At 51.5% G+C, this 20,677-nt stretch overlaps 2 protein-coding genes across 9 annotated transcripts; both read left to right on the top strand.

The window, feature by feature from the left end:
- Positions 1-63: 63 nt before the first annotated feature.
- On the top strand, positions 64-3,850 carry LOC108929474 (ATP synthase F(0) complex subunit C1, mitochondrial-like). Of its 4 annotated transcripts, XM_018744052.2 has the most exons (6): positions 85-114; positions 494-631; positions 915-1,129; positions 1,409-1,505; positions 3,139-3,329; positions 3,606-3,846. In XM_018744052.2, exons 2-6 carry the CDS (start codon positions 578-580, stop codon positions 3,718-3,720), a joined length of 672 nt encoding a protein of 223 aa, XP_018599568.2. In that variant the 5' UTR covers positions 85-114; positions 494-577; the 3' UTR covers positions 3,721-3,846. The 4 variants fall into 4 exon arrangements, with proteins under 4 accessions (XP_018599562.2, XP_018599552.2, XP_018599544.2 ...); XM_018744046.2 differs by having other exon boundaries at positions 64-631; positions 978-1,129; positions 3,606-3,850; XM_018744036.2 differs by having other exon boundaries at positions 64-631; positions 951-1,129; positions 3,606-3,849.
- A 2,251-nt stretch (positions 3,851-6,101) lies between these two features.
- Positions 6,102-14,239, top strand: LOC108928057 (cyclic AMP-dependent transcription factor ATF-2-like). 5 transcript variants are annotated; one of them, XM_029256621.1, is made up of 11 exons: positions 6,102-6,321; positions 7,071-7,145; positions 7,259-7,355; positions 7,441-7,559; positions 7,658-7,783; positions 10,903-11,057; positions 11,190-11,304; positions 11,381-11,467; positions 11,858-11,959; positions 12,046-12,469; positions 12,929-14,239. In XM_029256621.1, exons 2-11 carry the CDS (start codon positions 7,098-7,100, stop codon positions 13,105-13,107), a joined length of 1,452 nt encoding a protein of 483 aa, XP_029112454.1. In that variant the 5' UTR covers positions 6,102-6,321; positions 7,071-7,097; the 3' UTR covers positions 13,108-14,239. The 5 variants fall into 5 exon arrangements, with proteins under 5 accessions (XP_029112454.1, XP_029112457.1, XP_029112456.1 ...); XM_029256623.1 differs by lacking the exon at positions 6,102-6,321 and having other exon boundaries at positions 7,013-7,145; positions 12,046-12,252; positions 12,364-12,469; XM_029256624.1 differs by lacking the exons at positions 6,102-6,321; positions 12,929-14,239 and having other exon boundaries at positions 6,368-7,145; positions 12,046-12,252; positions 12,364-12,477.
- Positions 14,240-20,677: the final 6,438 nt, after the last annotated feature.

Genomic DNA, 20,677 nt, shown 5'->3' with positions numbered 1-20,677 from the left:
ACCGGCACCCTGTCCTGGGTGCGTCCCCTCCCCGTCCACCCTTACGCCCTGTGTTGCTGGGTTAGGCTCTGGCTCCCCGCGACCCTGCATGGGACAAGCGGTTTCAGAAAGTGTGTGAGTACGCTATTTACTGTACTTGCCCTTTTGTACTGCCTTACTTATTATCAGCACATCCTTGTCTAAATATGTGTTTATTCAAATATGTGTTTGTTCATGTCTGTTCACGTCTAACACGAGCCTCGTCACAAGCATTTCAATGCCCAGGATACTCAGTGTAGCTGTGCAAATGACAAATGAACGACTCCGACTCTTTCTCGTGGTTCTCCGACCCTGCTGTTGTACCTATAGTGCATCCAGCGGAGGGAGACTCCGTGTGGAGAAATCGGTTTTTCAGTCCTTCAGAAACAATAACAGAGCCGTTTGCTCTCCGTTTCGCAATGATGTCTCACTGCTGTTTTACCTTATTTCACTGCTTCTTGGACTTTGTGAACAGTGTCCTGTGGGAAAAGGTTTGCCTGCCTCGCAAATGCTTTCCAAGCAACAAGATTAAGGACATCTCTTCAAGATTACACACAAGATGTATCCTGTGAAGCAATTTTGCAAAAAAAATCCAAGGATGCAGATGCAAGAGGTGCGCCCAGACACCGTAGCTCAGCTTTTCTGCTCTGTCGGCTACTGCACCAAAAAGCTATGGAGAGATGTCTCTATAAGGAGTTACTTTTTAAAAAATTTCGTGGAGTTTCTTAAAGAATCTGAACAGTGCAGAAAGACTATTAAAGAGTCTACTAATAAGAAGGCCGTTAATACAGTAAATTACTGTAGTATTTTCAAGGCTTTGATGTGCTATATACAAGGTCATTGCAGTAACTTGTAGTTTATTTGTATGTACTCATTTATATTCTCCCCCTCGTTAGGTTTGGTTGTTCTCTCTCAGTGTTTTTGTATTGCAGGTCCTTCAATTGTTTATTTTACTGCAGAGGAGAAAGAAAAAACAAGCTACACAGCCTTTTCCCGCCTTTCAGAGCAATACAGTGCGCGCATGCTCAGTAGCTTTTCGAGCCCAATCGCACATTCGTCATCCGGGCTTCTGCACGAATAGAGTCTGCGCATGCGCTGCACTTTGTCGCCGGTAAGTGGAAGAGGAGGTGACGGCTTTACACCTCGGGCTTCTTTTCGAGGCTCGTTTTGTCTTTCTTCACTTTCGTGCTTTTTTTGTACGTTCTCGAATTCTGCTGACGAGTCGTAGCGTTGCTCTTGAGCAACACGACATGTGCTTTTTTCTTTCTTCTTCGTTCTCGTCTTGACAAGTCTTCAAGTTCAAGTTGAATGAGAATCATCATCATCATCATCATCATGTCCCTCCCTGACGACGACATAACGAACCACGCGTGGCTCTTCTTTCCACCAGGCAGGCGGAACGCGCGCACGACACGAAGAAGCGGGGCCGAGATGTTCGCCTGCCTGCGCCAACCAAGTTCGTGTGGAGCCCGTCCGTGGTGGACGTGGTGAGCGTTGCGAACGTCTCGAACGTTCCGTCCCTGGAACGTTTCTTTTAACTTTGCGCTCGCGAGTATTCCCTCCCTCCGTCCGTCACGTCACGTGTCGTGTGTCCTCATGAGCGGCAGCCGGTTCCAGCAGTGTGAAGCGAGCCGTGCCGGTAAGGGGTTCAGGGGTTCGGGGCTCAGTCACAGGGGTGGTGGGCGGGGTGGCCCCGCCGTCTCGCGCTGCAGCCACAGCAGGCTCTGTTACGCCCAGCTGTGGAAAGAGGCCTCGATCCCATCATCATGATCATCATGCAAGGAGTTTGCGCTGCGAGTTGGAGGAATGATCAATCAATGATGATGAGTCAAAGAAAGTAAATAAAAGCTGGTAGCGTAGACTAGTAGCGGCTGGAGCTGCTGCCTTCGCTTCGGAACCCAAAGGTTGCAGGTTCCAGTGAGCACTCTCACCTCTGAGCAAGGTACTTACTCCCCCGAAATAGCTCCAGTAAAAATTACCCAAGTGTATGAAGGGGTTAAACAAGTGTAAAGTAGCTTAATATTGAAAGTGACTTTGAAGAGAAGCGTCACTAAATGTAAGTAAAAGTGTACCTGGTGCTTGTGAGCAGATGGATTAATAAATGACTTCCAGATCAATGGATTTCAAATAGAAGTCTGTCTGTTCTTCTCTCGCCCTAAATTAATATTAAATTATAAACTTACATATACATGTATTCATTTGGCAGATGCTTTTCGCCAAAGTGATGTACGTTTCAGCAAACTTAATTTGTAAATTTTTTTTGTGCACTAAATGTTGGGCATGGTTAATCTTGTATCAGAAGACTTGGAGCAAGAGCTTAAAGCAGATATCCTGTGTGTGCGCGCGCGCACGCACGCGCTGTGTGTGTTGCAGGTCCACACTGGCTCCCGAGCTCTCTACAGGCCACTCTTGTGTGTCAGTGCTGTCGCGACCCGAGGTGCGAAGGGCTGTCACACTTCGTATACAGTAGCTGTACAAGCACTGTACATAATTTCCTGTTCTGTACAGTGGCTCTTCTTACAAACATACTTTGGGCCATAAGTCTAATTGGATTTGCTTGTAAATCTAAAGTCACTTTTGCTAGAAATAATAGAGGCTACGTAAAAATCATAATCAATAAAAGCTACATAATGTACATGTCCCATGATTGACTCACAGGATATGTTCGGTAAAAACTTCAGATAAACCTATAGTAAAAAACAGCCCGTTTCAGTAGTTTGAAGCAATATAAATATAGTTTCAATTTTAGGGGAAGACAAAAAAAAAAAAAATTGTTGTGCCCACAAGCTCCTCTTCACCCCATCCGTATGTCTGCCATCATGCACACAATCACTAGAAGAGTCACGATGCAGATTTTCCACGATTGTTTTACTGCTTAGGTTCTATGAATGTCTCAGGTGTATATATACTTGACTTAAGCTGTAAACCCTGGAAATGAGTTGAACTGTGGCAGTCCCACTCTCCTGATTGTGCATTTTGGTTCTTCACTGAATTTGCACTATTACAGAGAGAAACTTAATAAAATATGTGATGAGTTCAGTTAAAAACAAACTGGAAAATGTACCAGAGTAGTGGATTTTAATGTTTCTTCTGAGCTGATGGCGTCCCTTCGTGTCCCAGGGAACCACTGCCCTGGTGCCTCATGGCCACTTCTCCCAGGCAGCTCTAAGGACCTTCCAGACCAGCGCTGCCACCAGAGACGTTGACACCGCTGCCAAGTTCATTGGTGCTGGAGCTGCCACAGTGGGTGTGGCTGGATCTGGGGCTGGAATCGGAGCTGTTTTTGGAAGCCTGATCATTGGATATGCCAGGTACAGGAGCAGGTTCATAACTTGAAAGGTAGCAACATGGACTGAAGGTGTCCGCTTTGTGCGCAAGGTTGGATAAAGCACTCTCCTGGAATGGAGAGTGTAAAAATTACCCTGCTCTATAAAAGGGTAGAAGCTCTAGGTTATTTTAGCTAGGTGTCAACACAAAAACTACTGATGTAAGCTGTGCCCTGCTGAATTTCAACTGTGCTCTGCTGCGCTCTGCTGCATGACCCCACCGACCCCCACTGACCATTTTTCCTTTGCCGCCTCCTGCAGGAACCCTTCCCTGAAGCAGCAGCTCTTCTCCTACGCCCTCCTGGGTTTCACGCTCTCCGAAGCCATGGGTCTCTTCTGCCTCATGGTCGCGTTCCTCATCTTGTTTGCCATGTGAAATGTGTGCAGTGATTGTCAGCTACCAAAACCACTCTCTTGGCATCGTGTACATTTCTAATGTTTTCTTGAAGCTTGTCAGAACACATGTATTAATGGGACATGATTAAAATACATGTATTTGACTGCTGAAGTGGTGTGCCGGTGCGTTTCCTTGGTGTTGAGCTGCTGGAGCCGGAAAACAGCGATGGTGGTACCAGGCACCCGGGCCGCATTTCAAATGGGTCTCGCTGCGGGTCACATACACTTAGGTTTACATTTTACGCTTGCTGTAGAACTTAAACAACCTGGGATGTTTTGGCTTGGTTGACTGGTTGTCTTATGTAACTTGCTGCACGTTGAGTTCTCTGAAGTTGTAACACAAGCTTACATTTACATTTTACATGTATTCATTTAGCAGATGCTTTTCTCCGAAGTGATGTACATCTCAAAATACAATACGTTCATTACATTAGCAGAGACACTTAGATGCAGACGTGTGATTCAAAAGTAGTTTCTTTCCACCGTATGAACCAAGGTACATCACAGCAGTAGCTGTATAAAATTTTATCCGAGTCTTAATCACCTTCCTAGTATTTTTTTTTTGAGAAACATTTATGTACGTTACAGGAGTAACCGTAAAAGGTTTATCCAGGCATCATCTTGAAGTTATGATGCATGAACATGTACACCTTACGTGAATTTAAGAGATCGTGAGCAAAGTGAGTCTGGAGAAGGTGAGTTTTAAGACCCTTTTTAAATGTGGACAGAGATTCAGCAGTTCTGAGTGAGGGGGAGGCCGTACCACATCGGAGCCAGAACCGAGAACCTCCGTGCTTTACCTTCGACGTAGCTACGCGGAATGAAAAATTACACAAAGAACTTTGGAAAAGGAGGTAGCTTATGACTTCCAGGATGGAGTCCCAAAGACTCACGGAGTAAAGGGCTAGAAACTCTTCAGGATGTGGCAATGAATGGACAGCAGTGGCGCTTGTGTTGTCCTTACCTTTCAATGCAGTTTGCTTGAATATGACTATATGAGTTCACCCTTGTTTGTTGGCCAGACGGCACACCTTTCGTGATACATGTTTAAGTCCCACCCCCTACTTGTTTCTAATCAATTTGTGATCGAACTCACTTATGGAAGATGTGGCAGTAATCAGAGGTCCCCCCCCTTTTTAATGCCTTTGTAACACTGATGGATGATGACCTTTTGTGAGCGGGACCACCAAGGGGGCAGATGTAGAAGAGCGTAGAAATCTGGTCGGGGTATAACAGTTGATCAAAGTCTTGTAGATATATGGGAGCAGTTCTATTGATGCTTTTGTAGACAATAACCAGGGTCTTGAATTTGATCTAGGCAGCTATAGGAAGCCAGTGCAGAGAAATGAGTAGAGGAGATTTGTGCGAACGCTTCGACAAGTCAAGCATAACTTGTACCGTGGTATTCTGTATCAGCTGTAGAGGTTTGATGGCAGTAGCAGGAAGGCCACACAGGAGAGAGTTGCAGTATCCAGACGGGACGTCACCACGGCGGCGGCGAACGCTACGGACGGGTCAAGGAGGACGAGGACCGAAGAGAGGGAGGCGGCTCCAGTGGCTCGGAGAGCATCGGACACCGCCGGGAGCGCCATCTCCGTGGAGCGACTGACTTTAAATCCAGACTAATATCCATCGAGGAGATGGTTCCAGGTGAGGAATTTGGATAGTTGATAGGTAGTTCAGATAGCTGAACGTTACTCATCCTTTACTCGTTACTCACGATACGACACTCCAGCAGCACACGTGCAATACGGCAGCGACAGACACCGGAACAAATACACGTACGTCTCTTCACGCAGCAGATGCATTTCTCCAAACTCACTGTCACTCACACCCATTTACCCTTTTTGCTGCAGCCGATTCGGGGTAAGTAAGGGTGTTGCTGTAAACGCACTTCAACTTGCTGCAGTAGTGCAAGGCAGCGCCTCTAATCGCTGTTCCCCCTGCTGGTGCCACAGTGTAAATGGTAGCGAAACGGCGCTGTCCGCTGACAGAGACAGACAGACACTTTTGCTGAGGAAATTGACCGGAAAGGACTTGTGGTAAAAGTGTGGTCCGGGGGGGGCGGTACCTGAAAGAAGAGCGGCTTTAGTAACTTACTGGGAAGTTGAGTTCCTCACGTTTTCAAGAGCTGTGTTTTTCAGACCGTCTCTTTGACTTTGGGCGGCAGCAGATCCCCCTCGCCTCTCGTTTCCGTCTCAAGCGAGACACACCACGCGCGGGGCTCTCTGTGAGAGTGTGTGTGTGTGTGTGCGCGCGCGCGTCGCACAGCTGTGCCACTCCTCCCTCCCTCAGCGAAGACGACGATCGCGGCTCTGCGCTGTCGCTCCGTGTGACACGACCCCGGCTGCGTGCGCATGCGCGGACGCCGTCGTTCGGCTTCCCCGCGCTCCTTACCGGTCATTTTCTCACGAAAAATCATGTCTCCTTCGGCGCGACGACGACGACGACGACGACGCCCGCGTGCGACGCTTTGAGGAACGCGAGCAGCTCGAGGAGGCTCGCGGGACGTGCGTGCCAGCCGCGCGACCGACTCGACGACCGTGTGTGTGTGTGCGCGCGCGCGCTCGCGGAGAGAGAGGTGGGTGTGAGAGTCAGGCCGGGCGGCGTAAAACGGAGTAAAACGGCGCGGCGCGGCGGGTTTCTCACTCGCGTCACGTCGCGGAGATGCAGTTGTGGTGGCGCTCGGAGAAAAAGAAGAAGAAGATCATGAAGAAGATGAGGGACGAGTAACTGCGGCGCGACGTCGAGACGAGAGCGTAGCGTTAGCAGCTACCGTTAGCCGCGCAGCTACTACTACTAGTCAGTCAATCCAGTCAATCGTGATGTAGCGCAGCCGAGTTCGTTAACCACTCAGTCAAATAGCTACACACCCCCACAGCTACTAGCTAGTTGAGTTGACCTCGCAGTGACAGTCGGCCAGGGCATCTAGCTACACAGCTACCAGCTGGTAACTTATTTAGTTGACCAAACAACCACGATTGCAGCCTCATGATGATGATCTAGATTCTAGCAGCTACGAGCTAGTAGTGACTTACTGTGTGTGACTGAGCTGCACACTGACTGACTGACGTGATGATGATGGTGCAGATCCACTTTCTTCACCCCGTTTTACTTACTTAATGCGGTCAGGTGTGCGTGCTTCCTTTGCCACGGTTCCGTTCGGGATCGCGACCGCGGTCTGGCGTCCGGTCCGGTCCGGTCCGGTCGTACCGTTCGTGCCCTGGCAAACCAGTTACTAAGCCGACGCTCAACAGCGTTCGCTTGTCGTGTCGTGTTTTGTGTGTGTGTGTGTGTGTGTGTGTGTGTGTGTGTGTGTGTGTGCCCTAGGGAAGCCGGCGGTCGGACGCGGGGACCATGGGCGACGAGAAGCCGTTCCTCTGCACGGCCCCCGGCTGCGGTCAGGTGAGTCGAGGCGGTCGGCGACGCTCCTTCTTGTTCTTCGCTCGCCGCCATCTTGCCCGTCCTTTGGCCGCGCGCCGCCGCCGTGACCCTAAAGGCGTTTGCTGTGTGAGCAGCGGTTCACCAACGAGGACCACCTGGCCGTCCACAGGCACAAGCACGAGATGACGCTCAAGTTCGGTCCGGCGCGCAGCGACAGCGTCGTCGTGGCCGGTACGTGTTTGCTCGGGGGGCTGACGAGGGCGGGCCGAGCGCATTCGAACAGCGGGGCGTGTGACGACCGTGTGACGTCCCCCAGATCAAACGCCAACCCCCACTCGCTTCCTGAAGAACTGCGAGGAGGTGGGCCTCTTCCACGAGCTGGCGAGCCCCTTCGAGCACGACTTCCGGAAGGGCGCCGACGAGGACTCGAGGAAGGTAAGGGCCGCGCGGCCCGTGAGCGGCGGTGCCGGAGGAGGTGCGGCGCCGGGGCGCTCACGGCCCGTGTGCGTCCTGTGTCCACCCCACGTGTGTAGCTGCCGTTAGACCTGTCCCCGCTGGCAACTCCTGTCGCGAGGAGTAAAACGGAAGAGTCGTCAACGGCCGAGTCGCTGCGCGTCAGCCCCATCCCCCACCCGGAGTCGACCACTGGCAACGACCAGGTATGGCATGAGCGCTCGCTTGGACTTCCTGGACCTCCTTGCCGCATGTGGTTCCGCTCCCGAGTACGATCCAGCCGTGTGATTCACGTGACCAGACGCACCCCTCCCCTTATTAGGTCCGTCTCCCAATATCCAGTTTTTCCAAATGCATCCACTGTGAGAATTTTGAAGCCACTTATGTCAGCTGGTCTGGATTTTCATGTATCTGCTCTGACACATCTATTCCTCACCCGAAATATTCAGTCCAACACGATAAACTGTGACCGCATTTGAAAACTGCCGAGCAGCTGTGGCAAATGCTGCGAGCTGCACTGCATTGTGGGAACTGTGTACCCACACTCTCAGTTGCAGTCTAGCAATCTTTGATCTCTTAAGCTCATTTAAGGGGTAAATGTTCATGCACCAGAACTTTATGATGATGAATAAATATTATAAGCCGGATAAGCCTGTACACAGCCGCTACTCCTGTAATGTAAGTAAATGTTTGTGTATCTCCAAAAAAAAAAAATTGTACTAAGGTAATCGGGAATAATTTATTCTGAGTTTTAGTCAACTACTCGTATGATGAACATTGTTTCATATGGTGGAAAGTAACAAACTGACTACTATAGATCACACGTCTGTATCTAAGTGTTTCTTCCTGCTAATGTAATGAACACGTATTTTCCATGAGATGTACGTCGCTTTGGAGAAATGAATAAATGTAAATATACAGTCTCATTTGCATGCTCATGTGTTTGTATCCACTGTTGCAGTATTGTGCTTAAATTTTATAGTTATTTAAGTGTGGCACACAGTTGTGTAAGAAGTTTATGAACCTTTGGAATCATGGATTTTTGTGTGAATGGCTTCTGAAATGTGATCTGATTTTTATGTAAGTCATAATTATTCATAAAAACCAAACACCAAAACACACACATCTTCATATATTTATTGAACAAATTTATTAAACAATCAAGGTAATTGACAGAAAAAGTATAGTAACTAGTTTAATCTGTTTTCTTTGGCAAATTCCTCAATCGGATGCTTCCTCTAGTTGCTGATCACACCTGTGCAGCAGTTAGGAGGTATTCTGGACCATTCCTCTATGCAACAGTATTTCAGTTTGTGAATATTTTTGGGATGATTTGAACAAGCTGGGGGGTGCGGTGGCATGGTGGCTTTGGCCTGTGCCTGCTCTCAGGTGGGGCTGGGGTTCGAGTCCCGCTTGGGGTGCCTTGTGACGGACTGGTGTCCCATCCTGGGTGTGTCCCCTTGCGTTGCCGCTTAGGTTTCGGCTCCCCGTGACTCCGCTCGGGACAAGCGGCTTCGGCCTCTGTGTGTGTGTGTGTGTGTGTGTGTGTGTGTGTGTGTGTGTGTGTGAGAGAGAGAGAGAGAGAGAACAGCCTGTTTCAGATCACACTGCAACATGTCAATGGGATTGAGATGAGTACTGTGACTTGTCTATTCAGAAATTGAGAATTTTCTTCTGAGTCACTGTTTTCATTTACTCCCTTGTTTTGAATCTCTCTTGTGTTTTATGACCAAACTTCTTTTGAGGTTTTGATGATAAACAGATGCTCTGACATTCTGCTGTAGAATTTCATGTAATAACTTGGAATCTGTTGGTCCTTCAGTGATCCCTCAGGCTCTGAGGCAGTAAAGCAGCCCCACATCATTACACTCCCTCCACCAGGCTTCAGAGCTGGGCTGAGGAGTTGGTGGTGGTGTGCAGTGTTTTGTTTTCTCCAGAAATAACGCCGGGTGCAGTTATCAAAAAGTTTTGTCTTATCTGTCAACAGAACATTGTTCCATTAATTCTGCGGAGCACCCAGGTGGTCTTTAGCAGACTTTTTTGGAGGGCAGTGGTTTTCTCTGTTGTGACCCCCCCCCATAAACACCCCTCTTGTTTAGTGTTTGACACATGAACACAAATACAAGCGATGCCTGCAGACCATTAGCCGTAACCCTGGGGTCCTTTGTCTCTTTTAGAGGGTTGTATAGGACGTTCAGTGTCCAGTGTCTTCTCTCCCGTGGCATTCTTTAGGATGATTTTAGGGAGAACTTGACTCCCCATAAGAGGTAATGGAATGAGTCATTTCCTTATCCATTTTTCAGTTATGTTGGTTTTCTGGAACAAATTACGACTGGTTAACAGGACTAAGTGTATTGTAACTTTTTACAGCACAACGTGGGGCTTTGATCCCTTCCTGTAGAAGTGTTGCGAAAACACACGCCACCTCATACGTTTCCCTCACACTCATGACACACTCAGCACTTCAGCTGGAGCATTCAGAATGTGCGTGATAACCGTGCACACGCTGTTTGAAGAATGCTGTTTCCAAGTGGGTTTGGAAAGGTTTTTGTCAGTTCTATTCAGTGCTGGAACTAAACACTCATCCCTTGTCTGTGTGTTTTGTGTTTTCTCTCCTTTGCTTCTGACTAAGTGGTGTCACCCCATACGGCTGCACTAATGTCCTGTACGCTGCTGTCCAGCTCCAACACAGCATGAATACTGCAGGGTGCAAAACCCAACTCTGGCTCCTCCACTTACAACCTACAAATCGGTTCATAATTCATCCGGTTTGTAACTCGAAACTCGCCTTTACTACTAAGTCACAATCGATTGGTTAGTAATAGAAGTGAACCTTGATTTTTCAGTTACTGTACAGATTTTGGATGTTGGTCTTATGAATAAAAGTTCTTTGTGCAGCTTAATGTTTTTATGCTCCTTTCTCAGTTAAAACAAATTTTAGATGACTAAATAAAAACATCTCCAAAAGTTCCCGTGCCAGTTTTCAGTGCCACTTCTTGACCGATTCATTCCATAAGCATATGCAACGTTTTTCGCCGTATGACTGATCTCCGGTACTTTGGAATAGGAGGAGGCAGGAGCGAACTGAGGTGCTCTCGCATTTCATGTGGGTGCACTTTACCGCCGTCTATTGGCCCCGAGGGTGAACACATGAGTGGAGGAAATATTAGGGGAAAAAAAAGAAAAAAAGGGTTTTTTTAAATGAAAATTTCTGTCATGATCGTTGGTGAAACTAGGAGCCCGTGTGCTGGTTGTCGGTGCAAGCTGTCAACCTGCTGCTCTGTGTGACTGAGGCAAATGCAGCTGAGCCTGTGCGTGTCCTCAGGAGGGCCCCGTAGCGCCGCCACAGCCGCCAGCCCTGCGCCCCGTCTCTCTGCACATCCCCGGCGTACTGCTTGCGAGCTCAGACACTAACGCTCCTGCATCGCCTGCTGCTAACTCTGTTATTACCCCGGTCCCGTCGCCGAGCAGGACCATCGTGTGAGTACCGGCTACCCTGCTCCTTCTCCTTCTCCGTGTTTGTTTTTGTCGCTGTGGATCATTGTGGACGGGACAGTCCGTCCGTCCTCTGCCCTGCATTGTGAGGTTCGCACCCCTTTCTTGTCCCTCTAGCCCTGTGTCCAGCTCCTTCCCGCTCCTCCTTCAGCTGCCCAACGGTCAGACGATGCCGGTCGCACTCTCGACGTCCATCGCCAACCCAGCCGTGCACATTCCCACCGCCCTTCCTGTGAGTACACACCGTCTTCCACCATCGCTGGGTCAGCGGCGGCCTCCAGCTCACACTGTCGTCTGTCCCCCCCCAGCTCGCCGGGCCTGTTGCAGTAGTGCCCAGTCTCCCAGGGGTACCAGGCCCCGCCTCCCCCCAGTCTGTCCAGTCAGAAGCTAAAATGGTAAATTGTGTTGTTCATCTCCTGCGTCTCATTTTTGGAGAACCAGTGCCGCACAGAACCATGTTTGTGCTCAGCGTTGAGTGCGTCTCAGTGAGTTTGTCCTGTGTTTGTCTCCCAGAGAGCATGGTCCTTACAGAGACAGGCTCTGTCCAGCGTGGCTCTGCTCATGTTACATGCTTGTGTGAAGTGTTGCTCTGCATCACGTTGAGTCATTTGGCTGCTCTGCTCAGCTGCGTTCAGCACCGGAACTGAACCAGGAGCAGCTTTAACAGGCTTCGCTGTGTGGCTCTGGGGGTGGCTGTGTGCGCATGGCAGTAGGGGTTTGGCACAGAGGGGCCTCTCTCTCTCGCTCTCTCTCACACACACAGAAGACTGTTGTCCTGCCTCCAGGTGACCAGCAGAGAGCCTGTTGACGCCCCGTCTCCTGCACCCCCCGAGGAGCTGTGTGTGGAGTCCCTTCAGCAGCCTGCCACGTCCACCACGGAGACAGCAGTAAGTGTGCGAGCGCTCACGTGTGTGTGCGCGCATTCATACACGCACACATCTGCTGTGAGTGTTTGCTCCCTTGCCTCCTCCAGGCTTCCCCCCCACCTCCTGCTAGGCGCACCCCCTCAACGGGGGGGCGCCGACGCCGCGCCACCAATGAGGACCCCGATGAGAAGCGGCGCAAGTTCCTGGAGCGCAACAGAGCAGCGGCGTCACGGTGCCGCCAGAAGAGGAAGGTGTGGGTGCAGGCGCTGGAGAAGAAGGCCGAGGACCTGGACTCTCTGAACAGTCTGCTGCAGGTATGGTGGGCGAGCAGGTGGGCCGCTCTGCGCCGCATCCCATCGACTGCGAGGTGTCCCACTACCTGTCTGCAGTTGCTCGTGTCCTGTTGCCACCCCCCAACCCCACAGAGTGAGGTCACGCAGCTGAGGACTGAGGTGGCGCAGCTCAAGCAGCTCCTGGTCGCCCATAAGGACTGTCCTGTGACGGCCATGCTGAGGAAGTCGGGCTGCCGCAGTGAGTAGCGCGCTGTTTTATCTCGTAGCTGACTGTGTTTGTAAGAAAACTGCTGTTTTACACTGTTCCTGGACTCCTTTTGGTTTTCATTCTGAAGTGCTTCACCGCTGAGTGCTCCTCTTTTGCTCTTGTTCAGTTAAAAACGATAGCTGATGATACCAAAAGGCTTCTTTTCTGCAGCAGCTGTGGAGCTCTGTGTTTTAAACACTGAGCCCTTTTACTCACGTTAAATGGTGCATCCCTCAGGGGGGTGTGGGGGCACTATTACAGCAACCATCTGAGGTCAGTATGTTTGTTTGTGGGTTAAACAGCACTGCGACGCCCCTTGACTGACACACTCACTCACGTGTACTTAGCATGGGGGGGCCAACGGAGAAGCACCAGGGTACTTAAAATGATGACAGATTGGACCCCGGAGGTGATGGCCTGCTAAGGCTCCGCCCCCTGTCTTTCTTGCAGATGAAGGTGAGGACGCCATGTCCACGTCCAGCAGCCCTCCCGCCGAAGCTATTCAGCACAGCTCTGTGAGTACCTCGAATGGCGTGGGCTCCTCCTCCGGGCCCGGACCCACCCCACAGGTGGCCCACCCTAAAGTGGGGGTGGAGCCCCCCGCAGAAACCCCACCGTCACAGAGCTGATGGAACAGAGGGATGAGGTGCAAGAGGGGCGACTGTGTCGTTGAAGGGAACTGTTTTGTTTGCGTTTCTGCCCATCTCTAATTTGTGACTTGAAGCCCTTTGCCCACTGGATTTGTTCACATTTGTTTATTTAACGTATTTTGTGAATGAATCCGACAGGAGAGTGGATGCAAGAGCGTGTTGATCATGAGATGTTGTAACCAAAGTGCATCATATTTTGAAACCGTTAACTGGTGTGTGTGTGTGTGTGTGTGTGTGTGTGTGTGTGTGTGTGTGTGTGTGTGTGTGTGTGTGTGTGTGTGAGCGAGGGAGACGAGCCCTGAATCCATGACTCTGTCGCTCCATTTCTGTTTTGCACATTTACAATGTTCACTTTTTACATATTTTGATGCATTTGATTGTTTGGACATTAAGTGATGGCAGCTTTTAGATTTACAGTTCAGTGTATGAAATGGCCATGTGCCTCCAGCATTCCATGTATCCTGACTGTCCAGGTGCTGTCTGTACATTTGAGAAATTTCTGCTCTCCTGTCAAATTAATATTCATAACTTGCATTTGCAGTAGTGCTGAAGAAAAACGAAACGTGTGTGTGTGTGTGTGTGTGTGCGCGCGCGCGTTGCTGTATCTCTTACTGAAGTGACTTACAGTCAGTGACGACGCACAATTCAGGCCGTCATTGTGACTGTTCAGTTAATTTTGCACAAATGACATTTTAGGGACTTTTTAGTCCTGTCAACCATGTGACCAGGTTCTAAAGGACCCTTTCACTGTTCATCAGTCTGTGTGACAGCCTTTATTCCTCAGTCCGGACTGTCGGCGAGACACAGGGCGATGACATGGCATCCCAGCATCCTCTGATGATGGGGGTGGGGTCTGTCCTCCTCCAGCAGGTGATTGGCTGTATTTTAGCTCATTTGCATGAGAAAATTCTCAGAATTTAGATCTAGAGAAAACCAGTAGACATGTTTTACACTTGGCTGGTAATGAAAACCCGTTCCAGGTCTGTAGGTAGTGATACCGTACTGTAACCCGTTCAGGCTTCGGTCATGTGCTGCCAGTGAACTGTAACTTGTGACTTACGATGAGTTAATAAAATGTTGTAATAAACCTTTTAATATATCTTTGAAAATGCTCAAGGCTCCTTTGTGTTTCTTTCTGACAAACAGCTGCCGTCTTCATAAGGACCACAGTCACCGTGACACTGCCTGCGTCATGACTGTGGTCCCCGCTGTCTCGCAGACAAGGTGGCAGGTCAATGGCATCAATGTCATTTGCTTGGTACGTTCCCGTTTGAGAGCCGCTCACATGAACCACCGAGTGGCGGTCGGACCCGGTCCCGCCCACCGCCCCACCAACACAGGCAGCGCATGACGCTCTGCTGCTCCGTGTGAACGTGAGGCTGACGGAGTCTACTGGTTGTCTCCTCCAGCGGAGCGCTGCAAGCGCACAGACGACGCACACGAGAATGGCGAGGAGCACGACCGCATTCGCCACGCTAATGTACAGGGTGACCGTCTGTGGGTCGGGTGCATGCGGCACCTGCTCCTTGGTGACGATGCCACGGGACACACCTTCTCATCGACCACGCTCTCCACACACACAAAGTAGGCCGTGGAGAGCCTGAGGTCACGCAGCTCACAGAGCCGACCGTTCCGGACATTGACGAACCGCGCGAACCTGACCTTCGTGTCGAACTGGTCGTACATGACCCGGAAGTAGACTTCCTGCCGGTTGCTCTTGACCACGCTCCACTGCACCTGCGCCGAGGTTGCGGTCACGGGTCCAGCAGTGATGTTGTAGATGGAACGCTGGTTGAAGGAACAAGCGTCACCCCCTGCTGGGGCCTCGCGTAGTGTCGGCAGTACGGTGACCACTGACGCCTCCTGACCGGGCTCTGCCGCAACGGTAACCGCGTGACGTTTTTTAATGCTGCCGGTCATACGGACCACAGGGTTCGTAAGTTTCCTGCTTCAGGCACAACGGTCCTCACCTGCAGGGAACCTTTCTTCTCGTGCCCGTGGCGCGCAGGAGCCGCTGGTTCCGGTGCTGCCGCTCTCCCCGTCCGGGTGCTTGACAGCTCTGCTCTCTTGGTCCAGCGGTTTCCCTCTGCTCCTGGGGAAACGAGTCGGGTTCAGATCCGCTGAGCGAGGCCCAGACTCTGCCCCCACTTGCCTGCAGCACCGCTGCGGATTCTCCAGGACGCCTGACGGTGGGGCCTGAGCGCAGGCTGCTCCAGAGCGCCCCCCGACACCTTGGGAAACCCTGTGTAGATGGTCACCGGGCAGCGGTAGCAAGTGCAGTGCCGCCCTGTGGCTGACACCGAGCACTGGCTCCCTTACTGAGCACATGGGACACAGGTGTCCAGCTTGGAGAGGTGCAGCTCCCCCAGAGGAGCATGTCCTGGGAACGCCTCAGGGGAGATGGTTGCAATGCGGTTGTCCTCCCGACGCAGGATGTGCAGCAAGCGGAGCGAGGAGATCAGGCGACCGGGCAGCGCGGTCGATGCCTGCCACCCAGGCGCAGCTCTCCAAACACGGCATCTGCTCTCTTCGCGATCCGGTTTCCACGGCAGTCGAGAAGGAGCAGCTGCGCAAGTCCAGCGAGAGCGTCCGGCGCGGTCAAGCCGTTCTTCCTCAAGTACAGGCAACCTAGGTGCCTTGGTGCAGAGAAGGACCCCCCACACGTTTCCCATCAACTTTGAGTGAAGGTGCAATGTCTTCAGCCTGTATTGGGGCCTGAAATCAGAGACGAAGGTAGAAGCCAAGTTGAGGACTTGCGCTGAGGACCGTAATCTGGAGACCGTAGGAATGGTCTCACCGCCACAACGGCTACAGAAAATCTCAGCAGTGCTGCACGTGCAGGGAGACGGAGAGGGCAGTCGGCGAGCCTCGTGGGCGAAAGCTAAAGACAGGTGAATGAGCAGAAGGGCTACCATGGTGACCATCCCTCCAGCTCCGAGTGTTCTCTGACTCTCACAGTGGACCGTGTCTCTCTCAACAGACAGTCGTTCGCACAAGAAAATCCAAACCACTCAACAAGGCATTTCCTGTCAGAATTCCCCTCCCCCACAGCTCTGGTAACTGGTAAACAAAACGGTTGTTTCTTTGAAACACAATTAATTGTTACGTATTGCAAGGCAACCCGAACGGCACCTTAACCATACTGAATGCGGTCCACCTGAGGGCCAAGCTCCGACTGATGTGAAAGTTGCTGTTTCGTCGTCCCCTTTGACCAAACAGCACAGGGAGGGCGTTAAGCAGCCACATGGAACCATGATGAGAAACAGCTGACGCACCGTGCGCCTCAGTGGTCCTACTCCGGATAGGGTTGCAGTGACCAGGAGCCTAAGTCGATCAAACAGTTACTGCTAATGGGTGTTTTCTGGGTTCGGTCCCTGTGTCGATATAACCGGTGCTACAAGCATCCAGTAACCAGTGTTTCGACACATCCTGGTGACTGATAGTCATGTGACTAGTGTTCTGCAAGCTCCGTCGGGGAAACTTTGCAGATGAGTTAACAGTCTGCGGTATTAGTTATAGGGGAGTACTGTGCCTGCACACACAGCAGTTGCTCCAGCAGGGGGCGCTACAGAGGCCTTGTGCAGCCTGTATCTCGGCATGACTTGTATCATTTCCGTGGTGCCCTTTGGTCGCGATAACCTGTGGGCAATTTGCCATAGAGTAAAATCTCGGGCAGGCGATGGTCATCCATGCTGGAAACATGCCCTGCCTAGCACAGTTGTATCTTGAGGAGCATGGCCTCTATGCTAGTACACTCCGCTCTTTGAAGGATTTCGATGTTGGTGACATGATCCATTCAATGGATTTTGAGAACGACGCAGCGACAGCATTGATGAAAGCACTCGAGAAGTCGTAGGTGGCGACGGTAGGTGACCCAAAACTCAGCCCCATACAACAGGGTGGTCAGAACGATGGCTTTGTACACCCTGACTTTCATGTCTGCTTTCAGGTCGTTGTTCTTCCAGATCCATCTGGAGTGTCTCCCAACAGCACTGTCCGTTGGCTTTGGTCGGTCTCTTGTCCACCTCTTTGTCCATTTTTGCATCAGAGGATATCACGCACCCCAGGTAGCAGAGCTGTTTGGCTGTTTTTAGCTCTGTCTGCCCGATGAAGATGCTGGGGCTTATACTCTTCTCTGGGTGCAGGTCGATGGAGGACTCCTGCATTTTTGAGGCTAACCTCCAGTCCGGAGAGCTGGGCAGCCTCTGCAACGCTGATTCAGTATGAGCAACAAGGGAAGCGTCATCAGCAAACGAAAGCTACCGGATCAGCCGTTCCCTGGTCTTGGTGTTGGCCTACAGTCGCCTCAGGTTGAACAGGCTGCCATCAGCGCGGAAGCGAATGTAAATGCCGTTGTCGTCATTGAGGTCTTGGACGGCCTGCAGGAGCATCATACTGAAGAATAGGATGAGCAGAATGGGCACAAGGACGCAACTTTTTTTATAACGCCATTTGCGATTGGGAAAGGCCGTGAGATGTCGTTTCTATGTCCGACCTGGCTGAGCTGACCCTCGTGGAGCTGCATGATCATGCTCAGGAACTTCGGTGGACAACATAGCTCTACCAGGATTGACCAGAGCCCTTTCCTGCTCACGGTGTCAAACGCTTGGGTCAGGTCGACAAAGGTGACGTACAGTCCTTTCTTTTGCTCCTGGCACTTCTCTTGGACCTTGAGCACAAACACCAGGTCAGTTGTGCTGCGGTAGGATCTGAATCCACAGTGGCTCTGCTGATACCAGCCTGTTGAGCAGTATTCTTGCAAGGATTTTGCCAGCAATGGAGAGAAGTTATTCCACTATAATTCAAACAGTCTTATTTCTCCCCTTTGTTCTTGTACAGGGTGATGACTGCGTCTTGTAGATCTTGGGGGAGTTCTCCCTGTTCCTCCTCCCTGTTCCTGCAGCGCTGAGCCGCCATCCTGCCAAACCTCAGGTGGGATGCCGTCGACTCCTGCGGCCTTACCACGTTTCAGCTGCCTTTTGGCCTTCACAGTCTCTTCAAGTGCTGGTGATTCATCCAGCTCACGCTTCACTGGTTGCTGAGGGATGCCACCCAGTGCTAAATCTTGCACTGTCCGACCGGTGCCTGTTGTAAGAGTTCGCACTGGCTCTGCTCCTTCGTGGCCCTGATCAGTCCGATGAGATCGTTGTACAGTTTTCACACACAAGGGAAAGCATGACCTAGGAGGGTAATGCCATCAGTTACATACATACACAGAGACATACGTGCGCTACATTCAATGTACATACTGTGACAGTGCGTGGCCTGCAAACGTTTCTCGTTGCTTCTCCCTTTTGTTGTGCTGCACCAACCTCCTGTCCACTGTGAAAACACCACCTGTCTCCTACGAGCACAGTGCTGGACATCAGTGGAATGAAGGCGCTCCCACGCTCCTCGAGTGTCCGGCTCCTCTTTAGTGCCGCATAGCAGCTCTAAGGCCAAACGCAGGGCACACTCATTTCGCCACAGCTCCAGGGTCCGGTGTGTAAGGCAAGTGGCCCGTTTGCCAACAGGGACACAAGAGACGTTGGACACATGGAAGACCACAAGTAGACCGGTTACTGACAGGCAAAAGACGAGTGTCTTTATTTTTGGCAACCTGTAAGCGTCCAATAAATGTTTGAGGACACAAAAGAGTGAGTGATTAGAGTAGCTCAAGCAACAGTAATCGATTAAATGGCCCGGGAGGCTCGCGGGGCATATCAAATGGACGAGACAAGAGTGACGCCAGCATGCTTTGTGAGCGAGACATGTGGACGGAGACCTGCCGCATGTCCTCCTGCACCTGGTCCCTGCTCCAGCTCCGCAGCTCCCTCACTTGCCAGCTTTCCTGCCCGGGGGGCCGAGCGCCGCGGCGACATCCAGTCTGCTCACAAACTCGTCCAACATCTGCTCCTGCTTCCGCTGCCCTGACTCTCTGCATGCCGACACCCGGGTGCGACTGCGCAGCTGCTCAAGGTCCTTGTCAGCTGGAAGGAGGAGAGCAGAACGTACTTTACTCCAGCCGACTTCCCAACCTGAACGAGCAGTGAGGGAAACCTCTGGATTTAGAGAAAGTTCTCCTTCGAGGAGCCAGGAGAGACAGAAAGAAGCGCAAGCGTCCATGAGGAAGAACACGAGGATCCCGCGTCAGAACTGCAGCAAAGCGCTGCGGATGCGCACACGTCCACCCGAACCCCCGCCTCAGCGCGACCGCGGCCCACCTGCCAGACGGCGAGACCGCGCCTCCGCCAGGGAGCGACGCAGCTGTGCACAAAGCACGTTCATCCTGTCCGCGTCCTCTCCTAGAAGGGCCTCCTTGTGCCGCGCGTCCCTCAGCGTGTCCTCTCGGAGCCCTCGAGACCTGCACACGAGTTGCACGGCGCACTTGATGTAATGATGAAAGCAGAAGACGACCTAAGTGAAGATCTCCATGGCGACGGCCCGACGACACAGCCCCTTTCAAGCCGCGGAGGCGCTTTGTGCGGAACGTCCGTCTCGAACCTGCGGCAACTCTCGTACCGCAGGCGCACGGCTTCCGGAACCTTCCTCGGCCCCGAGCGTAACTTACCGACACGCGCGGGCCTCGTGCTCCTGCAGCTGCTGGGTCAGAAGAGTCACGCGCTGCTTCTCGGCGTCCAGCAGCCTGAGCGCGGACGCCTCTTTGGGGTCGAGTCTCCGGGGCGGCATCGGTCGGTCCCGTGCGGAGACGCTGGCGACGGGACAGAAAGAGATCGGCGGAGCCGCGGTGGGGGGTGGGGGTGTGGGGGAAACCGAGGCGCGGGAGTCACCTGCGCTGCACGTCCTTCTCGGCCGCTTCCCTCCGCCGCCTCGCAGCGTCCGCCTGCAGCCGGGTGTCGGAGACGGTATCTCTCAGCTCCTTTATCTCCTGCAGACACATCGGCGCGAAGGACGTGAGCGAGAGACACAAGTTTACGTTTATTTTTTTCCGGAGCGACTTCCGATGAACCGCAGCGGCGCAATTTCAGTTCGTTTTCGTTCACCGCTTCAACTGTCGCTGCTACAAAAACCCTGATGTGATTTTCTGATTCATTATGACAAATTTTCATCAAGAATGTGGGGGGAAAAAAAAAAAAAAAAAAATCAGCCATACAACTTTTCTACAAATAGACGTAGTGTAATGTATAACATTGCAGTTCCAGTCCCATCGCAGAAAAAAGGTTTTGTGGATTTACAGAAACATTTTAAATAAACCATAGCATAGAGAGCTCCAAGGTGCACCTTGTTTTCTATCTTTTTCTCTTTTTTTTAACATTTATGTTTATCAGACACTTTTCTCTGAAGCGACTTCTGATGAACTCCGTCATATGTTATGAGCCCACACACCTTAGGCTTATTCACCACGGTGACTTACACTACTTTACAGTAGGTCACTCACAGTCACACACTGTAGGGGAACCTGAACAGCATTTCTTTGGAGTGTGAGAGGAAACATCGTCATCGGATCGGTGGAAAACACAGAGGCGCGCGCAGCTTCTCGAACGAACGAACGAACTGCGACCGTTATTAAATTTTTTTTTACTTTCACGCAACTACAAACAAAGCAAAG

Source organism: Scleropages formosus, chromosome 12 (assembly GCF_900964775.1).
Source record: "Scleropages formosus chromosome 12, fSclFor1.1, whole genome shotgun sequence".
NCBI lineage: Eukaryota > Metazoa > Chordata > Actinopteri > Osteoglossiformes > Osteoglossidae > Scleropages > Scleropages formosus.
The sequence above is the reverse complement of the archived record's forward strand: the minus strand, read 5'-3'. Positions and strand labels throughout refer to the sequence as shown.